Below are 17,903 nucleotides of genomic sequence, written 5' to 3'. Positions count from 1 at the left end.
TCTCTCTCTCTCTCTCTCTCTCTCTCTCTCTCTCTCTCTCTCTCCCAGGTTTTGAGCTCATCCGATGTGAGGACCCAGGGACCCCACAGTTTGGCTACAAGGTTCACGATGGGGGTCATTTTGCAGGGAGTTCTGTGACCTTCAACTGCGACCCTGGCTACAGCCTGCGGGGCAGTGAGGAGCTGCTGTGTCTGAGCGGCGAGCGTAGGACCTGGGACCGGCCACTGCCCACCTGTGTCGGTAGGTCGCTCTAGATAGTCAGGGTTACTCCTCCGTCCTCCTGAAGCTGAGATCTAGCCCTGGTCTCAAAAAGGGTATCCAGGGTCTGGGGTCATCAATTAGGATCAGATCTGCCAATTAGTGAGCGGCATGGCTCGATGCCTGCCCTCCCCATCTCCTCACATTCACATCTGATTACACCCTGCAGCAAAGCAGTCCACACAGTAGTTTGCCATTGTCACACTTAGCAAGTGGGACCAGAGCTAAGTCACAGCCTTGGATGTGCATGTACGTAGAGAGGTGGCACTTTTACCTGGGTCCCAGGTCTTCCTGTAGACACCAAGACTCAAACGAGTCTCCAGTTCATTCTGGGTTTCGGTTTCCCTGAAGGTAAAATGGGTCCATGCTCCCTTTTCTGGTGGGATGCCAGGAGAAAGAGTAAGACCACATACTGGACTTGTACTCACACTTGAAGAAGAGCGTGAGAATGAACTTGAATCTTCCAGCAGATGTCCTCTGGAGGCCTCCTGCTTGCATCCCAGACATGCTGTGTGAGGCAGAACTCTTGCATTCTGTTTGTGTGCCCTCTTCTCTTCCCTGATGATCAGAATTCCATGGCCCTGCTTGTCCTGTTTCCCCCAAACCAGACCTTTCCTGTCCTCCACCCTTTCCTTACCACCACAGTGTCCTTGTGCAGCACCAGTGGGTGTCACAAGCCTGAAAAGGCCAGTGGGCGAACACATGAATGCCTACCAAGCCCCATGTGCTAGAAATGAGCGGGCATAAGTCTGGGTACGTGGAGGCAGAGAAATATAGAAAGGAAGTCTGGCCATGCCCATGGGGGATCCTTACTCAGACAAGGAGAGACACATAAATAGGTCATTGTGAATAAGATGAGCAGCATCCAGAGTCTTCTGCGGGGTGCTGGGAAGATGTCAGAAGGTTCTGCATAGCATGTGACACTTCATCAAGACTTAGAAGGATGCATAATGCCTCACCATCAGGAGGGACGGGGTGGGGAAGTGGACATTGGAGCACATACAGGGCCAACGGTGAACAGCACAGCAGGATGCTTTAATGGCCATGGTTGGTCCATCACATCACATTGTAATCAGATCTTCAGATTGTATAACAGAGAGTCAAGAAGAAGAGGGTTTTTTCTAATGATTTATTTTTATTTATGTGCATGTGTGTCCCACTATATGAGTGTATGCTGTGTGGGGGGTACCTGAGGAGACCAGAAGAGGTCAGGTCCCTTGAAGCTGGAGTTACAGACTGTTGTGAACTGCCTGATGTGGGTTCTGGGAACTGAACTCAGATCCTCTAGAAGATCAAGTACTGTTAACTGCCAAGCCATCTCGCCAGACCTAAGACCCAAGAGCAAGAATTTTAAGCCAGAAAGCAGATAGACCAGAGTGGTGGCCCACAGATCACTTTCATTGTCTTCTCTCTTACTTTTCCTTAAGGTTGAATCATTCTATGGGTGTGTCTCTTCCCTTTCTCCTTTTAGTCCCCTCTGTGTGTGCATGTGTGCCTTTGTGTGTCTGTGTCTGTGTCTGTCTCTGTGTGTGTTGATGTGTGAGGATGCACACGTGTGCATAGCTAGATGTGCATGTATTTGTACATGCATGTTGAAACCAGAGTTCAACCTCAGGTATTTTTACTTAAGATCTGTCCACCTTGTTTCTTGAAACAGGGTCTCTCACTGAGACCTGGGGCTCACTGATACCACTCAGCTGTCTGGCCAGTGATCCCCGGGGATCTTCCTGCATCTGCCTCCCCAGCACTGAGATTACAAGCACACACCACCACCCCTAGCCATTCCTCATTTTACCCCTTTCTTTCATGAACAAGGCTCTACACTAGGTATTTGGAATTCAGAGAAGAGAGCTCCTGGGTGAGCCAAGGAGACACATATATAAACAGCCAGCTGCGTAGTGCCACAAGGCCAGCAAGTCATACCAAGCAAACTGGAAAAGAGAGCCTGTGGCTCGTTGCAGAAAGGTGTCCCTTCTCTTTCAGATCCCTTGACTCTCCAGCATGCCAGCTGCATTGGACTTCGAGGACCCTCAAGCAGGGCTAGGCAAACTATAGCTTTGAGCCTTGGCAGCCTTCTCCAGTGAGACTCCCTTAGGCCCCATTGTGTTTAGGGAAGTGAGGCTGTGCGTGCTTGCATGCATATGTTTACACATGTCGTGTAAAGGGTAGAGTTCAGCAGGGGCTATTGAAGTGGCTGCTGTAGCTTTAAGCACCCAAATGTTTCCTTCATTGATAAGGAGGCTCTGCAGCCCAAACCCAGCAGCTGAGACTCCAGGATGGGAAGGAGGCAGGCCCAGGAAGAGTGGAATCTCAAGGGGTCACTGCTTGTGAATCTGCTGCAGGCTGGACCACCACTCAGCCCTTGCTACCCACCCGCCTGTCCTTAAATAGCATGCTCCCTTGGGGGAGGAAGAAGAGCTTGGGTCCCTGTGGAACGGCTCCTAGGGCTGTTGCCTTCAAATACCCATGCTCCGGAAGCAGGATGTGCTGCTCCATCTGGCTGTGGTCATGGTGATGCTCTTCCACCATCACAGCTCCCTCCTCCCAGCTGTCACTCATCCTCTCACTCCCTGCTATGGGCCCATTTACCCCATTGCCTTTCAACTAGGCACCCTTTGCTGCAACAATAACATGGAGGGCGGGCCCGATGGGAGGCTAGAACAGAGAGTCTGGTCCCCTGAGCACTCTTACTGGAAGTGGGTCCCTCTCTCAGCCCTGCCTTGGTGGTCCCACGTGAAGCCTCAGAGTGTCAGTGATGCTTGATGGGTCGGTCATAGTAACAGGTGACGGTCAGGCTTCGCATGTACCTCGACCCCATCTTTTCCTGTAGCGTCTAGCATCTTTATTAACCCATCACTCCCTTTTCTAAACAGACAACACTATAGCCTTAAACCTCTTCATTTTCTCACACCCCTTGGTTCCTGTACTTTCAGACCTCTTCCTGGGAAAGAACAGGCTTCTACTCACTGGACTGTGCACCCATTCATTCAGTAAACACTTATCAAACTTCTGTGGTGTGGCAAACACTCTACCATGCATTTCATGCATTTGATGTGCAGTCTAAGGCAAAGCCCATGCAGCCAAAGAGCTTACAGTCTGATGCGGGACATGGACAATATTTTAATAGACCTGCTCCATTCACATTGTGTTGGTGACACAATGGAATATAGCATCAGCTTTACCTGGGTGAGAGCGGGGGATATTAACATAAAGTGTCCTAGAGAGAGCAGTTAACATATTGTCAGTCCAAGCAGAGGCTGTCTAGGCTTGTGGCATTAATTCCCCAGACATGGCTGAACCTGGATGCCTTGGTAGAGGCCAAGGCCAAAGGAAGCCCCACCAGAGGGTTTGGACTTCACTACAGACACATGTGTTATTTGCATCTTTGAAGGTCCCTGTGATTGACCCTGCTGGACAACTGTGCCAGCTGGGAGAGGGAGAGGGCCCAAGCCACGACTAGCAATGGAGACAAAATAGACATGTGAAAAGTGTCTCAGAGGCCGAGGCCAGGGGAACCACCAGCTTGAAGTTAGGTGTGACATACTCTGCAAGGGAGTGTGGCTCACTCCCCTGGCCTCCCAGCCTTGAGGCTCTACCCTTTATGCCCCTCTGAGCTGCTACCACAATCCCCTCCCTCCTCTTTGTGAAAAGACTCCACTCTCTCACAGGCAGTGTAAACACTGCTCTTTCTCTCTGCAGCAGAGAGAACACACAGCAACCTGGTACATGACGGATGTCCCGCAGCATCCGATGCTTAACTAGCTTTCTAACCTTGTCCCCTGCCACTGCCCATCCCCAGCACTGTCCCCAGCCTATGCTGCTGTGCCCCTCCTCTCTCTAACTGCAAAGCCTCTTCTTCCTGCCCTTCCCAGCTGCCCCCACTACCATCCACCTCGCTCAACCGGGGCTCTTTCTTTGAGGTACAATTGAATCCCCACCTGTGATCTCCCTGTCCTATACCAGCTGGCCTCTTCCTCCTGGGCACCAAGACTTGTTAGGAACGTGTGTGTGCTGGGGCAGGCAGCACATGCAGAGGTGTTTCCTCTCCTGACCTACCCCCGTGCTCCTGGCAGCTAGCACAGGTTGCCACCATGGTCAGGTGCACACTCCTTTCTGTCCTGCCATGGAAGCACTGACGAATTTGGTCACAGACTAGGCAGCTAGTTCTATCCTGGTGGACAGTTTTCTTTACAGATTTATTCACCTGTCTAAAGTACACAATTCGGTTGTCATGTAACCATAACCACTATATAATTGTTGAACAGTTTTCCCCTTAAAGAAGAAACTTTATAACCCATTGGCAGTCACTCCTCACTGCTTGATCCTCCAGGCCTTCGTAAATACTAGTGTGCTTTCCATCTTGCTTAATCTCCATATTTTGTAGAATTGGAATCATATATATCCTTGTGTGCCTGGTTTCTTTCATTTAGTGTAATGGTTTCAAAATCTACATCGTAGCAGGTATGCAAACTATATTCCTTTTTACGACTGACTAACACTCTAATACTCTGTTGAGTAGATGTACCACATTTTGTATCTCCTTTCTTCAGTTAATGGACATTTGGGTTATTTCCTGTTGACTACATGAACAATGCTGCTAAGAACATTTCCATTCAAGTTCTTATATGACCATGTGCTTTCATTTTTCTTGAGATCATATGACGACTTCTGGTTAGCATTTTGAGAAACTACCAAAGTGTTTTCCAAAGTGGCGCATCACTGTACGTTTTTCGTTTCTCCACATCCTCACCCACACTTGCTGTTTTATTATCTAAACTTGCCTTTCTGTCGTAGCCAGGCTAAGGGTATGGGATCTCATTGTGATTTTGGTTGGCCCTTCCCTAATGGCAAATGGTATTAAGCATCTTTTCCCATTTACATCAGCCCTTCATAGATCTTCTGTGGCCACATGTCTGCTCAAATCCTTTGTCTATTTTCTGTTTGCATTATGTGTCTTCTGTTGTTGAGAAGTAAGAATTTGTTTCAGGTTCTGAGTGCTAGTCCCATCTAGGGAGCTTTTTGCATGCTGTGCTCACCTGGAATGGGCCAGGCACAGAGGAGGCATTCTGTGACTGTTGGCTGCTCGGGCCACTCAGGGCCATCATGAAACTCATTCTTTTGCAATTTCTTTCAGCCGAGTGCGGAGGGACAGTGAGAGGAGAGGTGTCAGGGCAGGTGCTGTCGCCTGGGTACCCGGCTCCCTATGAACACAATCTCAACTGCATCTGGACCATCGAGGCAGATGCCGGCTGCACCATTGGGTAAGTGTCAGAGACGGTGAAGTAACACTTGTCACTTGTTGTCAAGAGAAACTGTCAACAGCATCATCACCAGACCTACAGCTAATGCCTTGACCCTTCCATCACTGCTGGAGGCCTGTGGGATCCACAGTGCCCTCCATGACCCCAGGCTTAGGCTGGGCCCTGTGCAAAACCCAGGCATGCAGGACTCAGTCTCAGCCACAAGGGGGCTGCATCCGAGGCCAGACAACTCACTGCACAGTTCACAGAGCATGGAGAACACAGGCTTAAAGCCACACAGGCCAGGTCTGGATCCCAGCCTCTCTGTTGACTGCTGGTGGGACTTAATCCCTATGAGTCTCTGCCTCCCTCTGTGCAGCCAGAGTCTCAGGTGAGTGACATACTGGGTGTGCAGGGCTCAGTGTGGCACCTGAGTCACAGTGAAAGTTAAACACTGTGCTGTGTCATTCCTCTAAGCCAGTCCAGGTCTGCTTAGAGCTATATGGCCCAGGCAGGTCACATCCCTTTCCTGCTCCACTTCCTTGTCTGTAAAATGAGGACCAAAGGTGCCTGAATTTAGGACTGTGGAGAATTAAGAAACCAAAGCCAGCAGTGTCTGGGACTTAGTACATTCCCCCTCCAAATACAGCTCCCTTCCCAAGTAAGCACCCAACTAAGGACTTCCTCAAAGTTCCAGGGAGTCTGAAAAGAAAGAACCATCTACTATCTGACAGGTACAAGACCTTTCTCAAGAATTCTTCCCACCAGCCCTGATGATGATGATGGTGATGATGACGAGGAGGAGGAGGAGGAGGAGGAGGAGGAGGAGCTCTGGTACATACATGGTTCCATTCTGTACATGAGAAAGCTAAAAGTTCAAGAAACAGCTCAGTGATCAGAAAATGACCAGAAAGCTGGAGACCACCCCAGATCTTTCCTGATCTTCATAATCTATCACACCGCAGGCCAGGCTGGGCTTTGATTGTGGGAAGGAAGGAGTAGGAGGCAAAAAGCAGGTTGGGGTGGCAGTGTGCTCAGAGGTGTGAAAGGAGGTTGGGACAGAAGCGGTCTGGCTGGAGTAGGTCATGCATGTGGATAAGGAGTAGAAGGGATCAGAGAGGCCTGGTTAAGGGGAACCTTAAATGCCACTTGGTAAGGGAGCCATGGAAAGTTCTTGAGCAGCAATGGTCCACCAAGATTATGGGTCGGTAGTACAGAGAGCTCGTGGGAAGAAACCATCAAGGAGTTGGGATAATGAGGAAGCCGAGGAAAGAAGTTTCCAACTCTTGAGTTTTCAGGAGAGAAGTGGTGGAGTGGATGTGTCATTGAAAGAGACATAAACATGCTCCCAGTGCACACCATTCAGTTAGAATTAATGTATCGTTTACCCTGTCCAAGTTTTTGAGCCACACCCTGTGCACAGTGAGGTCAGTGGCGTGCATGGGAACTTTGGACTTTTGTAAGGGGATACTGCTGCTGGAGTGACCTTTTCACACACCTGAACCAACTGCCTTCTGCTGAGGTCCCCCCACGTCAGAGTGAAAGCTGAGCATCTCCTCCCATCTTTCGGAGCCACCATGGCCTTGGCTGCTTATCGCAGTGACAGTTTGAGAAAGCTAAGCTGCTGGTGAGCTCCTGTGTGTAAGCTTACAGCCAGGTGCCGCACATGCGCACATGTCTGGGATGGGAAGGTTGCATTTGCAGTGCGCATGTGCACATGGCACTAATGAGAATAGGAGCGCTGCAGCTCCAACTAGCCTTTCCCACCTTCCTCTCACCTCACTTCCTTCCTCTCCCTCTCCCTGCATTTCCTTCTCTTCCTCCTCTTCTCCCTCCTGGTCACTTCTCCCTCCCTCCTTCCTCCCTCTGCTCCTGCCTCTCTCCTTTACCATCTCGCCCCTCCACTCTCCCCTTGAATAACCAGCAGCAAAATCAAAGAAACCAATAATTACACAGACATGAAGGGACGCCCCGCCTTGGTGTTGAGTCCTTATTTAGCTATTTCTTTCTACTATGAATATTTTCATAGACGTTCTCTATTTTAAAAATTAGGGTGTCGGCTAGAGGGCTCAGCAGGTAAAAGGTACCTTCTGCCATGTCTGACAACCTGATTTCAATCTCTGGAGCCTGCATGGTAGAAGAGAGCCACAGGTTGTCCTCTGACCCCTACAGGCGTGCCATGGTACTCATGCACAAACACCAATAAATAAAGTCATTTAAAAAATTCAAATGCCACAGTAACAAAGGTCACCAAGTATAGACCCAAAGCCCCCAGGTCTCACCCAGTAGTCTTATTCCTCTGCACACCCCAAGGAAGACAACCTTTGATGTCTTTGCCCCCTCTTACTCTCTTAAGCATGTTGGGTACCAATATATACAGAGCAAATCCAGTAAGCAGTTTCTTAAACAAGACCATCTCATTGCCTGGTAAGCAACTTCCTTTTTGATTTACTTAACCAGGTGTTCTCTTCCATCAATATCTAGGATCTGCCTCCTCCAGGCTGTGGGCTATAGAGAAAGCCATTGTGTGCTGAGCCGTGATTGATGGAACCACGCCCCTGTGGATAAAGCAAATAGTATGGGATTTTCACTCCAATGAACATCTTTGTATATGTATCTTTGAACACATATCCAATTATTTCCTTAAGATATGTTCTTTGAAGGCAGATGTTGACACATGACCTCAAATTTCCCTCCAGATACTGTTAGCGTTCCACATTACCCTTGATCCCTGGGAAGGCCAGCTTCCCACGCAGCATCACTGCCTATGCCCATCTCTTTGTCTTTACCAATTTGTCGCTTCCAGTTCTTTGGATCTTTTACTTGGGGAGTTTCTCTTTTGCACAGAGTGTCCACCTGGGCTCATTTCTAAATGCTTCATCATTTCAACTCTCAACTCTTGGAGCCAGAATTATGTAAGAACTTGTTGAAACTACTGTTTATATAATTTTCATTATCTGGTGTGTGTGTGTGTGTGTGTGTGTGTGTGTGTGTGTGTAGTTGTGCACGTCACCGTGGAGGCCAGCTGTCAATACTGAGTGTCTTCCTCAATTGCCCTCTGCCTTACTCTCTGTGGCAGGGTCTCTCACTAAACCAGGAGCTCACCAGTTCATCTAGACTGACTGGCGAGCAAGCCCCAGGAACCTTCCTGTCCCTGCCTCCCCAGCACTCCCACAGTGCTGCTGTGCTAGGCTTTTTAGGTGAGTCCTGGGGATCTGAACTCAGGCCCTCGTGCTTATACAGCAAACACTTCGCTAACTGAGCCATCACACTGCCCTCTCGATGTTTGTATTTCTACTACGTCTGTGTCTTTTTTGCTTTTTGAAATTTTGTTTTATTAAACTTCCTGCAGAAGACTCCAGACGCTGTACTTCCCTCACATCTACACAGCCTGCTTTGCTTCAACAAAAGACAATGCATCCTCATCACACTCTTTGATTCCTGACTCTCCTGTCCTTGCTTGATCTGATCTAATTGGCTTTGTTTTTCTTCTAGTGATTAAGAGTTCCTATCCTGTGTTCATTCTGCCACTGATCTTGTGATTTCCAGGATTCTCCTTCCAAAAGTAATGATCCCCCCGCCCCCTGCCCTCTTGCTTAGGTTTGGAAACCTTGTTTTTGTTCCTGTTTTTGTTTTTACTTCACGCCTTTTGTTTTCCAACTGCTCTTGACAGCTTGCATTTGTTTTTTATCAACTTGCCATCACCCTGTGTCCCTCTGAAGACAGTACTTGTATTTTCTTTTATGATATCACTTGTTTTCCTGGCATCGACCGAATGTTGCAGGTGGACCACTGGTCCTGATGATCCAGCTGGATTCTTGACATCTCTGTGCTTCACATCCTGGGTAGAAGCTGAATGCCTACATATAAGCTACTCAGCTTGGGATGCTTTTTCAGCACTCTGAGTCTCAGTCCTCTTGTGAAATGGCGATTAGGGATGATATCTACCTAGGAGGGTTAAGTGGGTTAATGTATATATAACCTCTTAGAGCAGAGACTGCCCCAGAAGCAGGCTGGAGAGTTTTCCATCCCACATGGAATCCCCTAAGCACAGTGGGTTGTAGGTCACCTCCTCGGGGTCACAGGTGGTAGATGCTGTGCTGTAGGTAGGAGCAAGTATGCCAGATGTCAGGAAATGTATAATGGCTGACAGGCCAGCCTGTGAGACCACTCCTGGGGGCACAGACAGAAGGCTCCCAGGGGCCTTTCCTGAGCCACTTGAGCCCACTCTGATGAGGTATCCAGGGTATCCAGAGGACCTGTAGTGAGGTTCAACCCCCAAAAGTAAAGCAAGGGTAATCTCTTCTAGTAGACTCCAAGAGGGGCAGTGTAGCCTGCAGGGACCTAGTCAATACTCCCTCCCCCTGGGTCTGGGTCAAGCTGGAGAGTGGGGACTTCCTGGTGTGTTTAGCAAGAGTGGACTTGGCAAACTGACTTTTCCCTTCGATACCGTGCCCTCTGCAGCCTTTGTCAGGGGCTTTCTGGGAACAAAGAATAGGGTGGCCAAGCCGAAAAGCTCTACCAGGGCCTGGCAGCTCACAGCAAGGTGCTCCCTCCATGAAGTCCCGCTTGGTGACAATACATGGAATATGAGATTCATCCCATATGGAGCCTCTTCTCCATCTACAGTGTGGGGCCAGAGTTTTCCTTCTTAAGATCCATGGAACAACTCAGAACATTGGAGAAGAAAGGATGGCAAAGACAGGCTCTTGGCCCTGCCCCCATTCCTACTGCTTATCCAACATCTACAGCACCAGGCTCTGGACCAACGACTGTTGGCCCCAACGTATAGAGGAGCACCTGGAGGCCCAGAGAGCTGCCCAGTGATAAGCATTTGGAACCCACCTGACTCTCAAGTCCTTCCTCTTTCCACCTGCCCTCTGACTCTGGCCTAGCTACATTTAACACAGTAGATATTGAAGAAGAGCCCCACCCCCATGCCAGGGTCTGCACCATGCTGTGCAGTGGACACTGCAAAGAGCAGACCCCTTGCTTCTGGGGTCACAGTCAAACAGTCAGTAAGGTACTACAAGTGCAGACCTCAGAAAGTGCAGTAACAGAAAAGTCCTACCTGGGGGAGAGGAGGAGATCTTCCCAACTCAGGGAGGACAGTGAAGGCAGGAGCAGAGGGAAAATACAGCTCAGTTCAGGAACGGAACTCACCATGCTGGAACTATATAGGTTGTGGATGGTAGAGGGGGATGAGGGATCTTAGCAGGACCCTAAGGGCCAGGAGGACGCGGAATAGATTCTCAGTGTAACAGGAGCTGTTGGAACATTTTGAAGACAGTAACAACATTCAGTTCAACTCAGAAATTTGGAGCATTTTCCCCAGTGCCAGGCATTCTGCCAAGCACTGGGGTATAAATATAAATAAGAAACAGTCTTTTCCCTTCAAGGTCTCAGAGAGAAATTATATCCGTTAGGAATGGAAACAGAAAATACTGACTAAGGCTTGCTTCACAGATTGGGTGGGGTTGGGGGGTCATTTTTCTACCATACAAGAATCTAAAGGTCCTGTCCAGACCTGGCACAGCTGTTCAGGGCACTTTGACCTTTCCTGTTGCTGTATTGTGCTGAGACTCTCATCCTCAAGATTATCTAGTCGGCTGCTGTAGCTCTGTAGTCCACGTTCCTGTCTAGAGGAAAATGCCGAGAAGTCTCTGCTAGTGAGGGTTTGTGTATTTACCCAGGAAGACCCGCCACCCTTAGAGACATCTACCTACAGGTCATTAGTCAGAACTTGCCACATCTGGCTGAGGAAAAGCAAAAATCAATGTTGCTTTGCTTTTCCAGTCTCTACAGTAGAGACGGATGAAAGGCTGGGAAACAGAATACAGATCATCCAATTACGGTGGCTCCTGTGGATTCGAATGTAATGTGATAAATATGTCCTCTATAGAATGTGCAAAACATGACAGAGACGCATCCATGAGGACAGGGCACGACACTAGGTGACACTTGGGGGGCAGGGAGTTAGAGACACATTGATACTCTCTAGCCACACTCCAAAGGAGTCTAGGAATGGGGCTGAGGTGATGCTCAGTGCGTGAAATGCCTGCTGTACAAGCATGAGGACCTGAGTTTGGACCCCCAGAACCCTCGTAAAAGCCAAGCACAACTGTGGAGGTTGGTCATTCCACTGCCGGGGGACAGAGACAGGTGAATCCCAGACTGGCCAGTGTAGCAGCCAACTCTAGTGGAATCAGCGAGTTTCAGGTTCAGTGAGAGACCAGGTCTCAGAAAATAAGGCGGAGAGCAAATGAGGGAGATACCCAATATCAACCTCTGGCATCCACATGCATGTGTCTATGAAACCACACCCATATGCACACATGCACTTGCATCCACACACCCATACAAACATGTACTTATATCACACACACACACACACACACACACACACACACCAGTAGGAGTTCAGCATACAGGTTGATGGGAAGAGCCTCCCAGGCTTACAAAATAGAGGGTGGCAAGGATGTTCACAGCTGTGCCTGGAAGGCCCCATGATCTGAGATGGCACAGTGACATCTCTGTTTCAGGAAGATAAGTGGGAGCAATGCAGGAGAGAAATTAGCTAGGAAACCAGTGAGGGCCTTAGTATAACTATTTGGCAATCCTGGTATACAGAGTTTCTTGTATACAAGTTCAGTTGGGACCAGTAGTTATAGATATATCCAGAGGAGACAAGCAGGAAGACAGAGAAGATGGTCTGTTGCAGGTGTGCCCTTCCTGCAGGGGTCTGGGACCAGCAGAGGGGGCCAACTTCTTGCTCCTGGACACTGATCCTATTCCTAATGTCCACATAGTCAGAACCTCATATTTGACCAGTAGTTGTTGGGTTTTTTCAGTGTATATCTTAATTGAATTTTTGTGCATTTCATACATCTTAATCATGTTTAGACACTCTCCCCTATCTGAACCCCACCCCCCACAGCCTCACCCACCAGATCTCATGCATTCTATTATATATGTTAAAGCCAATCGAGTCAAGTTTATGTTCCCAGATGGAGGGAGAGTTGGTTTGTAACTGTAGGAATTCTTCCCCATGATGAAAGCAAGGCTAAAATGGAAGTTTCAGGCTTAGCAGTAGGCCACCAAGCAGCAGAGCTGTGGAGAAGAAGAGCTGGGTTCTGAGGAACCAGCTCCCCTGCCCAGTAGAGCTTGTCTTCCTGGGAGGATGCCAGACTAAACAAACCACCCAGCTGTGCCTAGAGCCCTGAGCTCCTGCTACATGCTCAGATCTGTCACAGTACAGCCGTGCCCACTGCGGTCAGCCAGCAAGTGGGCAGCTGGCCCGGAGGAGGCAGAAGGCACCAGAAGCAAAGCTTGTACTCACAGCTCTGGCCAGGAATCCTAGCCACAGGTTCAACAGTTTCCAGAAGGTTTCTTTTTTGGAGCAGCAACGGCGAGTTAAACTTTAAACAGAGAAGGTCCCTGTGGCTGCACTGCAGGACCCACCTCCTGAAGGAACCACAGATAAGCACACGCAGCGGGCATCCCTTTGTCAGCCTTGAGGTTTTCAGCAAGTCAGGAAATGGCCAAAAAGAGCTGGAAAGTTGTTTGGAAGGAGTGGAGGTGGACAGCCTGGTAGGTATAAATGTGGCTTTAAGAACAGGAGTGCACTTTAGTGATTTAGTTTTTCATGGGTCGCCTCTAGAGAAAGAAACACAAACTACTTCAAATTATCCAAGTATGATAATCCTGCCAAGCTGCACTGGGTAGTTGAATTGGCCAGAATACATCCCTCTGACTGCCAGTTTTTGATCCTAGGCATAGATTCCGACATCTCTTTGGAAGAAAATGAGCAGGGGAGCCAAAGAAATGCACCTGCCTTCTTGGCTGGCACACTGGACCCGTAGGATCTCTCCCTTCCAAAAGACAGGTTAAAAATAATAATGCATATGCAAGATAAATATATGGAGTGTTTCATAAAGCACAGCCCTCTTGAGAGAAAGAATAGTTTCCCTAAAGAATCAGAGAATCTTTTTTTTCTAGAAATGTTTTATTAATACTGTAGGAGACAGGAAGAAATGTAAGGGACTAAAGCCAGGGTTATAGCTCAGTATTGTAAAACACTTGCCTAGTGTTCTGGTTTCCTTCTGTTGCTGTGATAAAACACTCTGACCAAGCACTCCCTGGGAGGAAGTTTATTTGGCTTATGCTTCCAGGTCACAATCCAGCATTGAGGGAAGTCGACGCAGGAACGTAGAGGCAGGAACACGGAGGAACACTGCTTGCTGGCTCACTCTCCAGAGTTAGCTTTCTTGTACAGCCCAGGACTGCCTGCCTAGGGATGGTGCCACCCACAGTGGGCTGGGCCTTCCTGCATAGATTAATAATGAAAACGATATCCCACAGACATATCCACAGGCCAGGCTGATCTAGGCAGCCCCTCAGTTGAGACTCTTCTCTCAAATGACTCTAGGTTGTGTCAAGTTGACAATGAAAGCTAACTAGGACACCTAACATATACAAAGTCCTGTCAAAAAATAAATAATAAAGACAGAATAGATTGATTGTATTCTAATGAGCTGCATACATAATACTGTCATTTAATCCTAAAACACAGGGATGGTAAATAGAAGACAGATGAGTAGGCAGGGGAAGGCAGCTCCTGAGAAAAAGGCGTGGTGGGAACAAATGAGGAAGAAAAATAATGACACAAATCACAATTAAAATCCACAGTAGCAGGGTTTGCCGAGTGAGAAATAACAGCATTCAAACAGGAGACTTGCTAGAGAGCCTAAGGCTGCAAAGGAGTGTGTGAGGGTGTTGGGAGTATTGAAAAGCAGCCAAGCATGGCATAATGCCCCCAGGAAGCATACAGAGGAAGGCAACCAGGTAACTAGCATGTGTGGCACACAGTTCCAGAGGCTGGAAAGTCTAAGAGCAAGGCCCTTGCAGATTTCTGTCTGTTGGGGGCTCATTCTTCACCGATAGAACCTTAGAACCTTCTTACTACTTCCTACTGGGATGATAGGGCAAACAAGTTCCTCGGGCGGCCTTTATAAGGGCACTAATCTCCCTTGTAACCATACCTACACGCTCATCCTCCCGGTCTAGTCACCTCCTGAAGACCCCACCTCCTCACCCCATCCCCTTGAGGATGAGGAATTCAACATATAAATTTGCGAAGGTGCCCAAAGGTCAAACTATAGCCCAGGCTCTCTTCCCCATATCCTAGTGACCAAAACACAAGTCACGGCAGCACTGAATTGGAAGGCAAAGCTGCAAGGTGGAAGCAAGAAATAAACAGAAGTATTGTTTCTCCCAAGACCACACATTGGTTCTGATACGTAGTACTTCCCCTTTGCCTAGCACCCTGTCGTGGGGGCAGAAGAGAGGGTGGTACAGAGGCAGCCTCTGGAGCAGGCCAGCATTACAGGAGCTCAGGATATTCAGGGATTTGGATTTTAGACTGTCCAACTTGGTTTGAGGTGCTTTCTGTATGGTCCTCTTAGTAACACCAATGGATGCTATTTGTACATTTTATAAAGGGGTAAACCAAGGCTCTGCGATTAGGTCTTTGATTCCACAGAACCTATATTTTCTTTCCTTGTTTTTTTTTAAATGGGAAATATTTCTTCCAAAGACAAATATATATGTCCCTCCCCCAATGTCCCTGACACGTACGGTGAGCAGGCTCTGTAATGGCAGGCAATCTCAGACCCTCAGCTTACAAGTTAACAAAGCAAAGAAGGCCACTAGCCTAAGGTTTCTGGGCATACAAAAGAGAAGCCAAGGGCAATGGCTTAAGTCCAGAACATCAGTCACCAGCCCAGAAATGTCACACCGCTTCTTCAGTGACCCGAAGCCCGCCCAGTTCTGTTCACCCACTTTTGAAAATAACTGAATTCCAACTGCTACCAGGAGCCAACAGCCTCAAACGTAACTCTCCATACCCCTGCCGGCTGTGGGCCTTCATTTCTCTGCGCTGCTTTTGCTCTTTAGATAGCACAATGCTTTAATTATTGTGTCTGCTCTCCGATCATGGCTTAATGGCAGGTTTGCACCCTGGTGCCCCAGAGGGAGGCATTTCATGGGAAAGGCCTGATTTCCCACTTGTCACTTCTAGTGTCACTGAGGATGTTTAAGCTGCATTCTCATCTGGGGACTGAGTGATCTCAGAGTCCCTCCCTCCTGCAGATGTTCGCTCACATGCCATTTTCCTCTGAGAGAAGGGTCTGCTGTCACCATGTGGATTCCCACAGGGTCCACAGCATTCACACCATGGCAACAGTTGCTTGAGATCTCCTGGACAAGATGCCATTGTGCTTGGCTTTCTCCCTTTTTCTTGTGTCTGCATGTCTTTCCAACGGACAGTGGGTACAGATGAGACACCCACAAGTGCTCAGGCTTCCTTCAGAGTGGACATTTGCTTGGAGACATCCATGAAGGGGCATCCAGAGCCATCTTGGCTCTTTAGATGCAAGCCATCCTCAACATCCCTTCCTAGCACTGGAACCTTACAATCTTGCCAGAAGGCTTAATAGAGATCAGTGGCTTGTTGGGTCAGATGTAAGGCCTAGACATCTTCCCGGCCCTGAGAGAGTGGACAGAGAGGCCACTGGAGTTTCCCCCTCTTTTACGCATCATATAAGCTGTGCTCTCTCTTGGCCACCGTCCTCCTCTTTCTGTCTCTCACACACTCTCTCTTTCAGGTATTTCTTTTCTTCCAACGTTATTTCAAAGAAGCTTCTCTGAAGCTTCCTTTGCACTTGTGAATTAGAAGACGGAGTAAAGGCCTTTGCAGACCTGGTTCCAGGCAGATGTGGTTTGAACACCAACTCTGACCCGGCCCTTGCTATCTGGTTCATGCCTAGCCACCTACATTAACCTTTTGAAATTCAACTTCCACCTTTGTAAAATAACAAAAATAGGCTCTGATTTACCAGTTTTTCATGAGATTATTAGGCAGTAGACATAAAGCAATTGGCACAAGGAAATCATCTGCAAATGTTTAACTCTCTCTCCTCCAGGTATTCCACAGCACTTTGAGTATCCCACTGATCACATACATGGCTGTGTCTGGAGTATGTCTTTCAGTGAGCAACAGCAGCTCCAGGGCAGACAGAGCTCTGCATGCCCTCCACATGCACCGTGTGCCTTGTCCCTCTTACAAGGAGGTGGCTTGTTGCACATCTACAGTCCAAAGAGGCGAGTACACGCATGTAGGAGCAAGGCATCAACAGAAAGAGGTAGCTCGTCACTCCAGTATCTCCCCGCCTGCAATCCCAGCGCAGATGGGGGTGTCAAACCAGTGGCAATCTTCCAAAAGCCAACAGATGAAGGGGCTCAGCATTCACCTGCAGGGAAGCTGCTCAGATGAACCCAAGTTTGGGGGCCTGGACTGATCACGATTGGTCAGAAACACTAATTAGTATTTATAGACTCTGATTCCCACAAGATGGGAAAACTCTTCACTAAGAGTATGGCTTGGCAAATCCAGTCTTTCCTGGCTTATGTCAAGATCCCTCATAAGAGGGAACCCCTGCTGGCCCCCATCTAAGCCCCCTACATCTACTCTTGCCTGTGCCTTTCTGTTTTTCTCCATAAAGCAATTCTAAAACACAAACCAGACCAGCTTAGAACCCTTCAGCGACTCCCCTTGGCCTGTAGAATAAAATTCAAACTTCTTCCCCAGCTGGCAGCATCCCAGCAGGCCTGGCCCCTGCCTGCCACTCTGCAGCCTCTACGGCCTTTCCATTATCCAGCCACCCTGGGCTGCTTCCCATTCGGGACCTTTGCACATTCTGCCCTTTTTCCAGGGGACGTTGCCTTCCACCTCTTTACCCTGCCTGCTCACCATGGCCGGCTCCTTCTGAGTCTGTCATCTTGCTTAAATGTCGTCTCCTCCAAAAGCCCTACCAAGGCATTGTTCCTAGAGTGGTAACTCTGTCTCAGCACCCCACCATTCTACCTACTGTCTTTGCCATCCCCGATTACAAATTTTTGGGGTTGCCGGGGTGCCACCATCTCCAGAATCTCATGGAAAATGGCATCCTGGGTTTGGAACTTAACCTGCTATCCTTTCAGCTGTCCATGTATTCTTTGTGAACTCCCATTCCTCTCTGATCCTCCGGCCCCTCCCCTCTCCACCACTCTTCTCAGCCTCATCGGTGGGAAGCTTTTAGCTTTGTGTTGTTAGCAGATCAACTAGGCCAAACAAAATGAACGTGGTCTCACCTCTTCATTGTGAACCACATGCACACTACTAATTATGGCTGGTTAGTCTCTAACCCAGGCCTGGCTCTCCACCATAGCCACTCCCTCCGGGAGGTGAGGACACTGACAGCATCAAACACTGGTAAGTGCCTAAGTCTGGCCTGGAAGATAATTATACTTTGATAATTCTGGTTCAGTCTCTAGCCATCTTGGGGAAGTTACTAAATCTCTCTGAGC

At 48.6% G+C, this 17,903-nt stretch overlaps 1 protein-coding gene across 1 annotated transcript in view; it reads left to right on the top strand.

Annotated features, from left to right (window-relative positions):
* Csmd2 (CUB and Sushi multiple domains 2) overlaps positions 1-17,903 on the top strand; it is a 633,859-nt gene that overhangs the window by 469,363 nt on the left and 146,593 nt on the right. The window contains exons 26-27 of the mRNA XM_029561678.1: positions 49-240; positions 5,393-5,519. Of these exons, the coding sequence (XP_029417538.1) occupies positions 49-240; positions 5,393-5,519 (319 nt within the window). The remainder of the gene's footprint in view (positions 1-48; positions 241-5,392; positions 5,520-17,903) is intronic.

The sequence above is a fragment of the Nannospalax galili genome, unplaced genomic scaffold (genome assembly GCF_000622305.1).
Source record: "Nannospalax galili isolate Female #2095 unplaced genomic scaffold, S.galili_v1.0 scaffold473, whole genome shotgun sequence".
NCBI lineage: Eukaryota > Metazoa > Chordata > Mammalia > Rodentia > Spalacidae > Nannospalax > Nannospalax galili.
This window is presented reverse-complemented; position numbering and strand designations above follow the sequence as displayed.